Source organism: Pollachius pollachius (assembly GCF_949987615.1).
Source record: "Pollachius pollachius genome assembly, chromosome: 4".
Lineage (NCBI taxonomy): Eukaryota > Metazoa > Chordata > Actinopteri > Gadiformes > Gadidae > Pollachius > Pollachius pollachius.
In genome coordinates, this window is record NC_136937.1 from 29028886 (window position 1) to 29042749 (window position 13864).

General features: G+C 47.1%; 1 protein-coding gene across 1 annotated transcript in view; it reads left to right on the top strand.

Annotated features, from left to right (window-relative positions):
* Positions 1-78: 78 nt before the first annotated feature.
* The window catches only part of trak2 (trafficking protein, kinesin binding 2), a 25351-nt gene continuing 11565 nt past the window's right edge, over positions 79-13864 (top strand). The window contains 9 exon segments of the mRNA XM_079734541.1: positions 79-185; positions 4212-4408; positions 4716-4886; positions 9442-9501; positions 10475-10551; positions 10772-10888; positions 12169-12405; positions 13124-13202; positions 13503-13632. Of these exon segments, the coding sequence (XP_079590667.1) occupies positions 4354-4408; positions 4716-4886; positions 9442-9501; positions 10475-10551; positions 10772-10888; positions 12169-12405; positions 13124-13202; positions 13503-13632 (926 nt within the window). The 5' untranslated portion in view covers positions 79-185; positions 4212-4353.

Genomic DNA, 13864 nt, shown 5'->3' on the forward strand with positions numbered 1-13864 from the left:
ACTGGCTGCAGCGAAATCTGACCCAATCTGGCAACGCTGTCGATGACCCAGCCCCCTCATTAGCATAGCCCTCACTGTGTGAGAGAGAGTACGGTCCCGCCGCGGTCCTCTATTGTTTAAGGCTTGAGCTACGGGATGGGCAGGATCAACATGCACCGTTAACATTGGGTGTTTATTCAGAAAGGGTAAGCGTCTTAAACATATCCATGTCTCCCCTGGGTTATGAACCATTCATGTCTGGGAATAAGGGTTGATACCAGCCACGTAACGTGTTGACGTGAGCTAGCGATGCTCGTCTGTAGCTAAATGGACAGGACAGAGCTGTCACTACCCTAGACATATAGACATAGATATATAGACATTGAGTAGTGGTGGTATGTTGCGATACGTCAACGTCAAGACTGGCCTGTCAACCAATACAACCTTTAAGTGGCAGCTTCGATTTTATATAAAAAACACAAACGTTTACATTTCTCGAGTCGTTTGTGTATTCATATGAAACCATTTTATATATATTGTGTGTCATTTATTTCACTTTTTTATACGGCGTAGACCCTTAAATAAAAATAACTCATTGAAATTGGTTTACAAAAAGGGATCTTTATAATGCTCTCTCTAGGGAAAAACCGCAGCTCCGTTGATTTGTATTTATTTACAGCCCTTAGCCTCTCCAACATGGCGGCTACGTTGACGTATGACTCAAAGGCCAATGCGGTGTCTATGTATGTATGTCTTTGGTCCGTACTGCTCCGTTGCACCCCCAGTATCTCAATTGCAACCCCCAAATATCTCATACTGACAAGTCATTGGGCGTTTTTGAGGCCAGTTAGATCGCATTACTTCTCCAAACATGCTTTACAGCTACCCCCTACCCCAACAATAATCGATACAGGAATGTCCGATTTTTAATGCATGGTTGTACAGCAAGTAAATCGGATATTGGATAGTTGTTATTATTAAAATGTTTCCGACATTTTGCGTGGCTGCCTTCCTCCGTAAGATTCCTATGCTGCAACCCGTGACCTTTTGTTATTGACCCACATATTGATGCGGTGAGAGTGTGTCATGGTCAGGTTATGAAAAATAGCACCAATTATTCATCATCAATAAAGCATACAAGAGATCGCTTCTGTTCTCTGGACCGCAAGCATTTGTCTTTTCTATAACTGTTAGGGCTCTAACGTGTAGACATAGCTTTGGCCGACTACATACGTCAGACCCCGTTACAACTACTGCTAAGAGACACGTGCTTGAAACATGCTCTATGCTTCTTATATCATGAATTTTAAGATGTATATTTGGTCCGGGCGTTGGTCTATTTATAGTCCTCTATGTTCTTGCCTTGTGTGCATGTCCTTCACTGGCATTGTGCTTTTCCCTCTATGACCTCTTGACCTCTCTAATAAGCCGGCGGTATGCTGCGATGGTATCAGTCAGGGATGATGAAGCAGTCTGTTGGACTGGATAAGGATGGCGGTCCCAACCTTCCTTATCCTCCTCCTCCTCGGCCTGCCCTCGTTTTCTCCTGTCATGTTGGCTTTTGAAGTGTCTGTCTGTCTGTGTCTATGACTGGCACACTGTTGAGCTGGTATCTGTTGTCAAGACATATGTTATAGGCTACATTGATTGATATGACCTCTGGAATTATAAAGGCTAGTCTTGAGAGATAAGTAGATAAACATGCTTTATTATGAAATTACGTGTGCAAGGGGAAACCGGAGGCCTGATTGGGACATGATTAGTCATCAGGTGATAAAGCGATTGAGCTTCACAGACATTAACATCAAGCAGTACTCCAGTATTAGATCTGAAACCAGAGCTAGATGCATAAGTCAATCCACCATGTGGTCGATAAGTGCTAGTAATACACATATTCTGTATGGAATAATGTTCATGTGGTTCACGTATTTTGACCTTTAGCTTTAAATTGAGGGCACTGGCATTGTTATCGGTGCAGCAAGGCTCATTTTGCTGGCCTTTTGTCAATCAGTACCTTTCTCTTTGTGATGGTTTATCAGAGGTACATGGATGCTGGGTCCTTTGCATCGATCTGATGTGTAATGGAATGGAATACGACATGGCTGTTGTCTGGCCCAAGGCTGAGACATGAAAACGGATCAAGTCACAGACAAACCACACTTCATGAGACCCTAAAGCTTTACACAAAGACTTCGTTGAAGACAATTATTACCTGGATTGCTCATGTCCTTCAAGAGATCATTAGCTTAATTCCACCATTTTTGCTATACTGATGTACACACTTGAGTTGTCTTCTTTACTGGCATATTAACATCTTCTCCAAGGGTTGCTCCTGCTGCCCAAGTCTGCTTTTACTTTGAAACATGGTGTCTTCTCCTAAGCCAGCCTAAGCTGTCCATTGGATCTTGGGGTATATATATTGTGACAGCTCGTGAATGCACACGATTGTGTTTCGTAGCACTATGGATGTAAGTCTGTCGTGTTAAAGGTAATGGATTGGGCAGTGAAAAAGTGTATCCATGCAGGCAGAGGTTGGACTGAATGAGGACCCGATAGCTACAAAGTAATCGTTGGCGAAGTCGAGATTTGTGTTCTTTCCAAATCCAATAACATCACGTTCAGCGATTTCAAAAGAGGATTGTTTCTGAAAGCTGCTCCGCCAGGTCTGTGTCTCTCTTGCCCCTCCTTGATTAAACTGATTTAAGTGGCATGGCATGTCATATTCCCTAAACTGCTTCCCAAGCCAAATTGCACCAGATTCAGCCTAATCAAGTCTGATCCCAGCCATAGGGTACAGCATGATGAATGCACAATATAAGTATAGTATAAAAATTAACCAGTGAAAAAAACAAAAAATATAATGCATGTAATATATTTAAATATAAAATAAACAGAGCAAAGAAAATGAAACAAAGTTTGAATCACAGACCCTAGAGTTTATGTGTACAGATGTTTCTCTACAAAAAACAGTATTGAATGTGTACAGTGCAGTACGTTGCAGCATATGGTTCAAGTGACAGTGAGCATTGAGTTAGAGAGTCTGCCGTGAGAGTCTATTGGTCATGTGAGCATCACCCTCTGTCAACAGGGCCCAGCTGTCAAAATGGTTGACCCAGATGTGCAAGACCTTACTGTCACTCTCTTCCTAATTCTCACTCTACCCCTTTTTATTAAATGGCGCTCTGTCTCTTTAAGAAGACACATCCTGTTGCCACCGTCCTTGGAGACAACGCTAAAGAAAACAGGAAGCGTTGTCTCCACTTGTATTGGAGACTATTTTTGCAGCCAACTTGAGCCTAGCTATATTCTCTGTATCTTGTTTATCCTAATCATTCAGAATATTATTGTAGAGATGATTTGAAAATGAATGATTGTTAATTTTCTGGGGGGCTTAAACATCGTAAGGAAAAAATAACGGCTTTTGTTAATATTGAAGAGATTTCAAAATGGAACAATTTCTGATTTGTTTTTAAAATTATTATTGTTCTGAAACCTATTCGGCCTCATTAACATTGTTCCATCTTTGCTAGGGCTAGATGAGGCTGTGGATCGATGAAGGCCGAATACAATATATCTGGTCTCGCCAAAAACCGCACTGAACCAGTTGCACGGCAGGCAGGCAGATTGAATCATCCCAGTGCAACAGCACAGTGGGCGGGGAGTGTTTACGTGAATCTGGCTTATTAGATGTCACAGGGAGCAGGGGAGGGAGAAAGAGGAGAGAGAGGAGAGGAGAGGGGGGAGAAAGGGCAAAGGAGAGGAAGAGGATGGTATTTGACGGCAGCCCGGAGGAAAGATGTTCAGATTCTCGCTGTATGCCGATCACAGTTGGAAAAACAGACGCGCGTTTTCCTTCGGGAACTATTCAGAAGTGTAGCGTTTTCCTGGGATTAGTCTGTGTCATCCCTCAAATTACAAGTGATTAACAGAACAGACCTGTGTGTGTGTGTGTGTGTGTGTGTGCGTGTGTGTGTGCCATTTCTACAGTGTTACAGAAGCCTCCCAATCAACAGACCTGTGTATGGTTTTGTACTACAGTTTATCAGTTTAGTAGCTGCTGTACCTTACAATGATCCATTCTCAAAAATATGATGTGCACGATACAAGTAACCAGACTCCTCAGGCTTTCATAAAACTGTTATACATCTCTGTAATAATACTACAAATGAGTCGACTGCGATCCAAAAACCACTTCTATAATACTTATGTCTTCACTATTTTTCTGGTTTCAGGTGGAGAAGCCCAGCCCCCATTGGCCATCAACAGAATGTGATGTCACTGACAACGCCACGGCCATTTCCTGTCCAGCCGTGCACGTGGCTGTGTGTGCGTGTGCACGTGTGAGGGCTGACCCGCCCTCTCTGCGTACAGGACATGTTTGAGGTCAAACCCCATCCAGTGGAGAAGAAGGAGTCCAGCACGGAGACAGGTAGTGTGTGTGTGTGTGTGGGTGGGTGTGTGGGTGGGTGGGTGGGTGGGTGGGTTTGGGTGGGTGGGTGGGTGGGTGGGTTTGGGTGTGTGTGTGTGTGTGTGCTCGTGTGCGTGTGCGTGTGTGTGTTTCAAGCATGTATCTAAATGTCTTTGTACTTCCCTCGCCCCATTCCACCTCCTCCAAACCCCCCACCTACTCCACCCCCTTCACCCCCATATACTCCACCTTTCTCCACCTCCTCCCCAAAACTCTACCCCTACCTCCCCCCACCTCCTCCTCCTCCTCCTCCTCCTCCACCCTCCAGATGAGGGCCTGGGCAGCAGTGGGAAGCGGTACGGCTCCCAGGGCTCGGGCTCGCTGTACCTGTCGGACAGCCAGGACTGGGCCCTCTCCCCGGGGTGCTCCCCTGACGAGCCCCCCGGTCAGCACAGCGCCATCTCCCCCAGCCTGGCCGACGAGACCTTCCGCTACATGAGTGAGTGGGCTGCTGCTGCTGGTGGTGGTGGTGGTGGTGTCAGTGGCGGCAGGGGCGTAGGAATGAGTTTAACATTGGGGGGGGGACGCATATCGGAAACCTGACAGATCCGTTAATGGTTTGTACAGAAATATGTCATAAATGAACTACACTGAAAAAATTCACAAATATATTTTATTCTACTAAAAAGATACATTTATAAATGTAAAGGAAGACACATTTTCAATGGCAGTAATGAACTGATAAATATCAAGTCAATTCTTTAATTGCACGCTCAATCATCCAGTTTTTTAGGATAAGAAGCGGTGACAAGACGCTGTGTTGCGCTATCAAAATAAAATAAAATATTTTTCTCCGCCCGGTATAATTTTTAGGTGGGACAAATGCGCCTGTCTCCAATATTGGAGGGGACACGTCCCCTCCTTCCCCCCCGGTTCCTACGCCCTTGGGTGGCGGTACTGTTTGTCTCTCTGAATCCATTCATATCAACGTCGCTTTGGATCCAGCAGTCTTGCTATCTTAAAGCACAACTTCTGGGGCGGGAGACGGCACTGTTTCTGGGCAGGGAAACAGAAACTGGAAGGGGCGGAGTTACGCCTTGCCACCTGTTTTGTTATTGAGATGTTCTGTCGAAGAAAGCTCATTTTGCGCGAGTGGAGAAGGCTTTCGGAAGCTTTCTACACATGTGGATTGGAAACCTTGAGGTTGTCCGCCATCTGACGTCAGATTTGTAAGAGAAGTCTGTGGAATTGACAATGCATTTAAAAAAATATAAACAAAGTAGTATTCATATCGAAACTCACAATTATTCGAATTACAGGTGCATATCCTCTCAGAGATTGTTGTTGCTGTATAATAGCTCTTGGCGGGAGCTGTTTAGCTTCTTCGAACAATTAGTGCTAGCAAGACCGCTATATTCTTGTTGTCCTAAAACACATCAAAGCATCCCGACATTCACACAGGCTGTGGTCACTTTTAGCCTCCGGTCTACAAGTATTGAGTGTGTCTATTTGTTGTCGCTGTTGTCTATGGGTGGGTCTACTTACATATTAGATGCAGATTATATTGTTTTATATGCTTACCACGAACTCTGTTAACAAGAACAGTAAAAGCATAACTGCTCAATAAAGGACTGTTTATTGTGCCATGTAGGGCACAGACACACACACACACACACACACACACACACACACAGAGGAGGGGGGAAGAATGAGAAGACGAACAAAGTGTGTGTGTGTGTGAGTTCATGTGTGTGTTTGTGCATGCATGTTTCTATGCTGGCAAAGAGATGGAAAATGAAGCGATCAGGTATGTGGAGAGTGTCAGCTGAGGGCGAGAGCGAGGGTTGAACTTAAAGAGTGTGTGAGAGAGAGAGAGAGGGGAAGAGCAAGCAATGGACAGTGAGGGAGGGAGGGATTGACTTAAAGAGTGTGTGAGAGAGAGAGAGAGGGGAAGAGCAAGCAATGGACAGTGAGGGAGGGAGGGATTGACTTAAAGAGTGTGAGAGAGAGAGAGAGAGAGAGAGAGAGGGGAAGAGCAAGCAAGGGACAGACAGAGGGAGGGATGGACTCAAAGAGTGTGAGAGAGAGAGGGGAAGAGCAAGCGAGGGCGAGAGAGGGAAGGAGTGGGGGAGGGCAAGAGAGACAGGGAGGGGGAGAGGTGACACTAGGGACGGGGGGGGCGGGTGAAGGATGGAGTAAGAGCACGTGAGGGAGAGAGCTGAGCTGGGAGTCAGAGAAGACGAGAGAAGGACTAAGGAGTGCAAGAAGCAAGTGGCTGCAGCTCATGGCTCAAACATGTACAATGACGAACTGTTTCACAATATCTCCATGGAGGGTGAGTGTGTGTGTGTGTGTGTGTGTGTGTGTGTGTGTGTCAGGAAGTGAGACCTCCATAAGCGACTGATTGTTTAGATGCAGAGAGGAAGTCAGTGGGTCTTCACTCACTGGAGGAATGCATCTGGTTTTTGTTTCTGTTATTCGCTACAAGGAATCTCAGTTTTGTCTTTTTCTCGTCAGGTTTTGGTTGACCGGTCTTCGTGTTGTGTTGTTACCCATGCCGGCATTCAAAAAAATATATGTCCTGAGGTCGTTTTAACACTATTCAACTGTTAGTAACTATATATCTTTGAATCAAGGTAGATTTAACAATACTATCAGCACTATTTCTTTACAACTGCAGAGTCAGCATTGTAATTTTGGGTTGTAGTGCATGGACCGAAGTTTTATCAGATCGACTCTTCCTTCAAGGGATTAGTTGGTCTCTTCCTACGTCATTGTTGTCATTGTTCTGTTTTTAAGTTGTGCAGAGGAAATTGTGTGTGTGTGTGATTGATGTCCTCAAATTGCACCCATTTGTCCTGTACAGTACGTGTGTGTTTGTGAACTGTTTCATAATATCTCCATGGAGGGTGTGTGTGTGTGTGTGTGTGTGTGTGTGTGTGTGTGTGTGTGTGTGTGTGTGTGTGTGTGTGTGTGTGTGTGTGTGTGTGTGTGTGTGTGTGTGTGTGTGTGTGTGTGTGTGTCCGTGTACATTTGGGGCAGTGCCAGACCCTGGCTCACTCACATGGTGTGTGTGTGTGTGTGTGTGTGTGTGCGCGCGTGCGTCCGAGGATGCCCAGACTAGCTGACTGATTTGAGGGTCCTTGCCAGCTTGGGCACAGACACATGGCCCACTTTACCCAGCGATTATGGAAGCATCCTATTAATAGCTCCATGATGACTCTCCAACAGAGACACGCACACAGCTGATATCCTAGTGACCACCCTACTCACGCCACCCTATGACAATGGAACGGTTGACCCCTAGCAAAACCATACTGTTTGCCCAATGCAGTCATTTGGTGTAAATTCTTGCCAGATTGTCCCTCCAATACTTCTCAAGAAACAGTGCTTATTTTTGGTTTATTTGCTGTTGTTTTTTCAATATTATGTTGCTATGGGAATGCGTTAAATAAAATCATTCCACTGCAATATGTTGAATTGGGCCAATAAACTTTCCATCTTGAAACTTTGCATAGCATTACAGGTTTTTTATAGTTTTTTTTCATGGCATTGTATTGCTTATTGCTTATTTTTTTATTGGAAGTCAAAGCAATTATAGGCCAAATTCCTTGTTATGAGGATGGTTGATTGGTACCAAAGGTTAGATCTGCTTAAATGTTTGATTATTCTGTGCGTGTGTTTTTTTGTGTTTGTGTGTGTGTGTGTGTGTGTGTGTGTCTGCGCGTTGGGTCTGCGCATTTACAGTATACATCTAAGTGGAGCGTGTCTGCGTTTGTGTGTGTCTGCATACGCGTGCGTGACACTTTGTTCAGCTGTCTTGACATAATGTATTCCCTGCTTTCCACAGAGACTTAGCGAGTCTGTCTAGTCCTCTGTGTTAACCACTTGGACTGGTTGAGTAACAGCTGCGGTCACTGAGAGCCATCAAGCAGTAAGTTGCTGGACATCCCATACCTGAGCAGGCTGTGCAGGGGCGCCGCGTATGTCCAGAGAATGGTCCTCTTGTTTATCGCTGAGCTGTGGTTGCAATTCTGTGTTACCGTGACCACGTTTTTAACTGCATTTGAAAGGATAGGTCCTGGTATTGTCTTTATTGAGTTTGTATGTGTCATGTGAACATGGGTGTTTGTGACGGGGAGAGGAGGAACGTGTGTGTGTGTGTTGGTGTACTAATGTTTTAGCTATTAATATACAGCCAGTCTTTCCATGGGCTGAGGTCACTCAGTGCTGGTTTTGGGTTACTAGTGGACTCTGGTCTGGCTTGGTTCTGCCCAGAGCCTCACGAGTCATGGATGCATGGGACTGCTGTCAAACAATATTGTAGAGCGAGACTGCAGGAAGACTGAGGAAGCAATTCGAATGGCTGTGAGTTTGAAACAAGCAGTGTTATTGGCAAGCTGTCGCATAGGAACAGTCACCACATTTATTTTTCCTCCTAACAGTGTAATTCTAGTCAAACAAGCAGAAACATAGCTTATTTTGCTGTGCACTGATCCCCCTTTTCCCTAGAGAGTAACTGAATAAGAAGTGTTCAGATACTTAAACTAGGAATTGTCTCACAGTTGGGAGATATAGGAATGTTCTCTGCCCTTTACTTTCTGTTGGTTGTTTTGGTTGTGTGTTTGTGTGTGGACTGGTCAGGGTCTGCCCATTTAGCATCAATGGGAGTACTGCACCCAGCGCCAACATGATTGTATTTTCTTTCTGTCTCTTTCTTTTGGATATCTGCTGAAAAGATTTCTTGTACAGCTATTAATTGATTTCTGATCTCTTCCTCCGTCTCTCTTTCTCTGTCTCTGTCTCTTGCTGCTATGTCTCTCTCTGTCTCTCTCTCTTTGTATGTCTCTCTGTCTCTCTTTCTCTGCCCTATTGTCTCTCTCTGTCTGGGTGTCTCTCTGTCTATGTGTCTGTATCTCTCTATCTCTGTGTCTCTCTGTCTCTGTTTCTCTGTGTGTCTCTCTCTCTGTCTCTGTGTCTCTCTCTCTGTCTCTCTGTCTCTGTGTCTCTCTCTCTGTATCTCTGTCTCTGTCTCTCTCTGTCTCTGTCTGTAGCGTACCTGGCTTTGGACCCCTCCTCCTATCCCCTCCCCAACTCTGGAAACCTCTCCAAAGGTAGTACCTTCCTTTCCCCCTGCTTTTCATCTGCCTCATCCTTCCTAGAGATGGAGTCTTGTGTGTCAAAAGCCTACTACGTGTGTGTTTACCAGCCTTTTTTCAAATCGCTTTCCAACAGCTAAAAATGCAGTTTGCTTTTCATGCTCACGGCATCCACTGATGTCTGCATGACATCGCGATTATCATACCTCATCGCTTTCAGAAAAGTGTTGTGAGGCTTTGGGCAACAACAAACTTTGCTTATCGACTCAAGTCTCAACCTCATTGTTTCGGTATAGCTAAATTCCCACCATCGTTCCAGTAAGCACATTACTACAAAGTATTAGTTTAGTTCATTTGTACAAAATGATAATATCACAGTAATAGAGCCAATGTTTTGTTGGACTGGGCTTTCCGTTTAGTGGATGCCTTTGTGTTTGATTGGTGTGGTCCGCTAGGCTAGCAGGTGTGCTACGAACTGAGGCTGGGTCGTGGGAAGGCCCGGGTAGGACATCTTAGAATCGGATTCAGATTACACTTGATCGATCCCCTGAGGACGAGTAGAGTCTCGTTTTAAACGGAAGCTAGACGTACGCGCAAAAAAGGATACTGAAGATGAAATCGATTTGGAATGTTTTTGAAACGTATGCAGAATCAACGTGGACACAACCGAAACAGGACATTTAATGTTTAAAGATAGAACAGAAATGGCACATAGTATGTACCTAGACCTTTCATATCATGGTGTGCTATATTGGTATGCTTGTGTTTATCATCTGTAATATATTTTTTCTGTAAATCATCAGTCCAGCACACGCAGTAAACAAAATGCTAGGTTAACTCGGTACACCAGTACGCACGCACACACACACACACACACACACACACACACACACACACACACACACACACACACACACACACACACCCAGTCCCACTTCCTGCTCTCCCTGTGTGTGTATGCTTATGTTTCTGCGGCTGTGTGTGCCAGTTCTCAGTGCCGATCGCGTTGAGCAGATGACCCGAACCTACAATGACATCGAAGTGGTCACGCATCTGCTGTCTGAGGTAGAACCACCACCGATCAGTGCTTGTCAATACTTGACTTATTTTACATTTATTTGATGAACCTTTCAAATGGTTGGATTTATTTTATTTAGAGAACGATTTGATCAATTATTGTCAAGTAGCTACTGCGCATTTAAAATATAGTTGTTTATTTACTACCAACTGTCTCCGTCAAGACGTTGCCTTCCTTTAAACGGTGTTCTCTGTTGTGATTGGCCAGCGGGACAGGGACCTGGAGCTGGCGGCTCGGATTGGTCAGTCGCTGCTGCAGCGGAACAACCTGCTGCAGGAGCGCAATGAGGCCGTGGAGGAGCAGCTCAACCAGGCCATTGACCAGGTACCCAGCAACCCACACCTGATGCACACACCTGATGCACGCGCCGGGCCACAGAGGCATGCAAACGTCCACACATTGGTGAACACAAGACCCACCAGTGTGACAGATGTTTTGTGTGATGCACCTTCCCGTGTATGAGTAAAGTTCCTTGTTATTCCTGCATTTCTTGTAGCCTTAGTGAAGCAGGCGCGATAACATGCAGAACATCGTAGCATAAATGTATAGACCTTCACATGACCATAGAGCTTGGCATCAACCACGAAGGGGTTGCGGTATATTCCAATGTATAGATGCAAGTGACGACGGCAGAGTCGGCAGAGCAAGGTGAAGCCAGCTCGTCAGGAGCAGTTAGGGTCAGGTGTCTTGCTCAGGGGCCCCCCCGACACTAGGAGCTAGGAGGAGCCGGGGATCGAACTAGCAATCTTTGGGTTACAAGTCAACCCGCTGTATCTCCTGAGCTAAGCCGGGTGGTAAGTCATGCCACAAATCAGGGTTATGAGCGGCACCTGTGTCTGTTCTACGATGAACGCTTCCTTCCTCGAGAGGCGTTCGTCGTAGAAAACGCAGCGCGTCAGAGTACTGCAGCGTCAGAGTACTGCAGCGTCAGAGTACTGCAGCGTCAGAGTACTCCGGTGTCAAGAGTACTGCAGCATCATAGTACTCTAGTGTCAGAGTACTCTAGTGTCAGAGTACTCTGGTGTCAGAGTACTCTAGTGTCACAGTACTCTGGTGTCAGAGTACTCTAGTGTCAGAGTACTCTGGTGTCAGAGTACTCTGGTGTCAGAGTACTCTGGTGTCAGAGTACTCTGGTGTCAGAGTACTCTGGTGTCAGAGTATTCCAGCGTCAGAGTACTCCAGTGTGAGAGCACTGCCTTGTCAGAGTACTCCAGTGTCAGAGTACTCCAGTGTCAGAGTACTCCAGTGTCAGAGTGTTCCAGTGTCAGAGTACTCCAGTGTCAGAGTATTCCAGCGTCAGAGTACTCCAGTGTCAGAGCACTGCCGTGTCAGAGTACTCCAGTGTCAGAGTACTCCAGTGTCAGAGTACTCCAGTGTCAGAGTGTTCCAGTGTCAGAGTACTCCAGTGTCAGAGTACTCCAGTGTCAGAGTACTCCAGTGTCAGAGTACTCCAGTGTCAGAGTACTCCAGTGTCAGAGTACTCCAGTGTCAGAGTACTCCAGTGTCAGAGTACTCCAGTGTCAGAGTACTCCAGTGTCAGAGTACTCCAGTGTCAGGGTACTCCAGTGTCAGAGTACTGAAGCGTCCCCCCCGCCTTGCTCCAGGTGCACCAGCTGCAGCACGAGCTGGCCAAGAAGGACGAGCTGCTGCGCATGGTGGCCAGCGCCTCCGAGGAGAGCGAGAGCGACTCCAGCTGCTCCACGCCCCACCCGCTGCTGCAGCGCCCCCCAGGGGGCGGAGTCTCGGCCGCCGCCGCCGCCGCCGCCGCCCTGGGCCAGCTGGAGGCGCTGCAGGGCAAGCTGGAGGAGCTGGAGGAGGAGAACCAGGCGCTGCGGTCGGAGGTATGCGTGGCGGAGATGGTGTAGTCTTTAGGGGGATGGGGGGGGGTTGTAGCTGGGAGATGTAGTCTTCAGGGGGAGAGGGGGGTTGTAGCTGGGAGATGTAGTCTTTAGGGGGAGGGAGGGGGTGTAGCTGGGAGATGTAGTCTTTGGGGGGGGGGGTTGTAGCTGGGAGATGTAGTCTTTATTGGGAGAGGGGGGGTTGTAGCTGGGAGATGTAGTCTTTATTGGGAGAGGGGGGTTGTAGCTGGGAGATGTAGTCTTTGGGGGGGGTTGTAGCTGGGAGATGTAGTCTTTATTGGGCGAGGGGGGTTGTAGCTGGGAGATGTAGTCTTTAGGGGGAGGGAGGGGGTTGTAGCTGGGAGATGTAGTCTTTATTGGGAGAGGGGGGTTGTAGCTGGGAGATGTAGTCTTCAGGGGGAGAGGGGGGTTGTAGCTGGGAGATGTAGTCTTTATTGGGAGAGGGGGGGTTGTAGCTGGGAGATGTAGTCTTTATTGGGAGAGGGGGGGTTGTAGCTGGGAGATGTAGTCTTTAGGGAGAGAGGAGGGTTGTCTTTAGGGGTACCTGGGATATTTAGTCTTTGTTATGCTGTACCGCTTGTGGGCACACGATGAACAAAAAACTTCCCTCTTTGGGAAGCCCTCTGATTGAGAGGTCTGTATGGGGAGGAAAGGCCATATATGGGCGTCTATATCAAGGTTGGTTTTTCCCACCCTGCAGGCGAGCCACTTGAAGACGGAGACGGTCTGCTATGAGGAGAAGGAGCAGAGGCTGGTCAAAGACTGTGTGAAGGAGCTCCGTGAGTCACACTCAGTCACTCACTCTGTGTGTGTGTGTCTCTCTCTCTCTCTCTCTGTCTGTCAGTCTCTCTCTCTCTCTGTGTCTCTCTCTGTCCGTCTCTCTCTCTCTCTGTCCGTCTCTCTCTCTTTCTGTCTGTCTGTCTGTCCATCTCTCTTTCTCACTGTCCGTCTGTCCGCCTTTTTCTCTCTCTGTCCATCTCTCTCTCACTCGATCACTCTCCCTCACTCACACTCCCACATACACACACACACACACACACACTCACACTCACACAAACCAACTGTGTGTGTCCGTCCAGGTGAGTCCAACAGCCAGATGGTGTCCCTGGCTGACGAGCTGTCCCACAAGGGGGAGGAGGTGCTGCGGCATCAGGAGGAGATCGCCCAGCTCCTCTCCCAGATCGTGGAGCTGCAGCACCGCGTCAAGGAGGTGACGGGAGAGAGAGAGAGGGGCTAGGGGAGAGAGGGAGAGAATGTAGGGGAGAGGGAGAGAGAGGGGCTAGGGGAGAGAGGCAGAGAATGTAGGGGAGAGGGAGAGAGAGGTAGAGAATATATGAGAGACAGACTGGAGGAGAGAGGGAGAGAGAGTTAGAGAATGTAGGAGAGAGGGAGAGAATGTAGGAGAGAGGTAGAGAATGTAGGGGAGAGGGAGAGAGAGGTG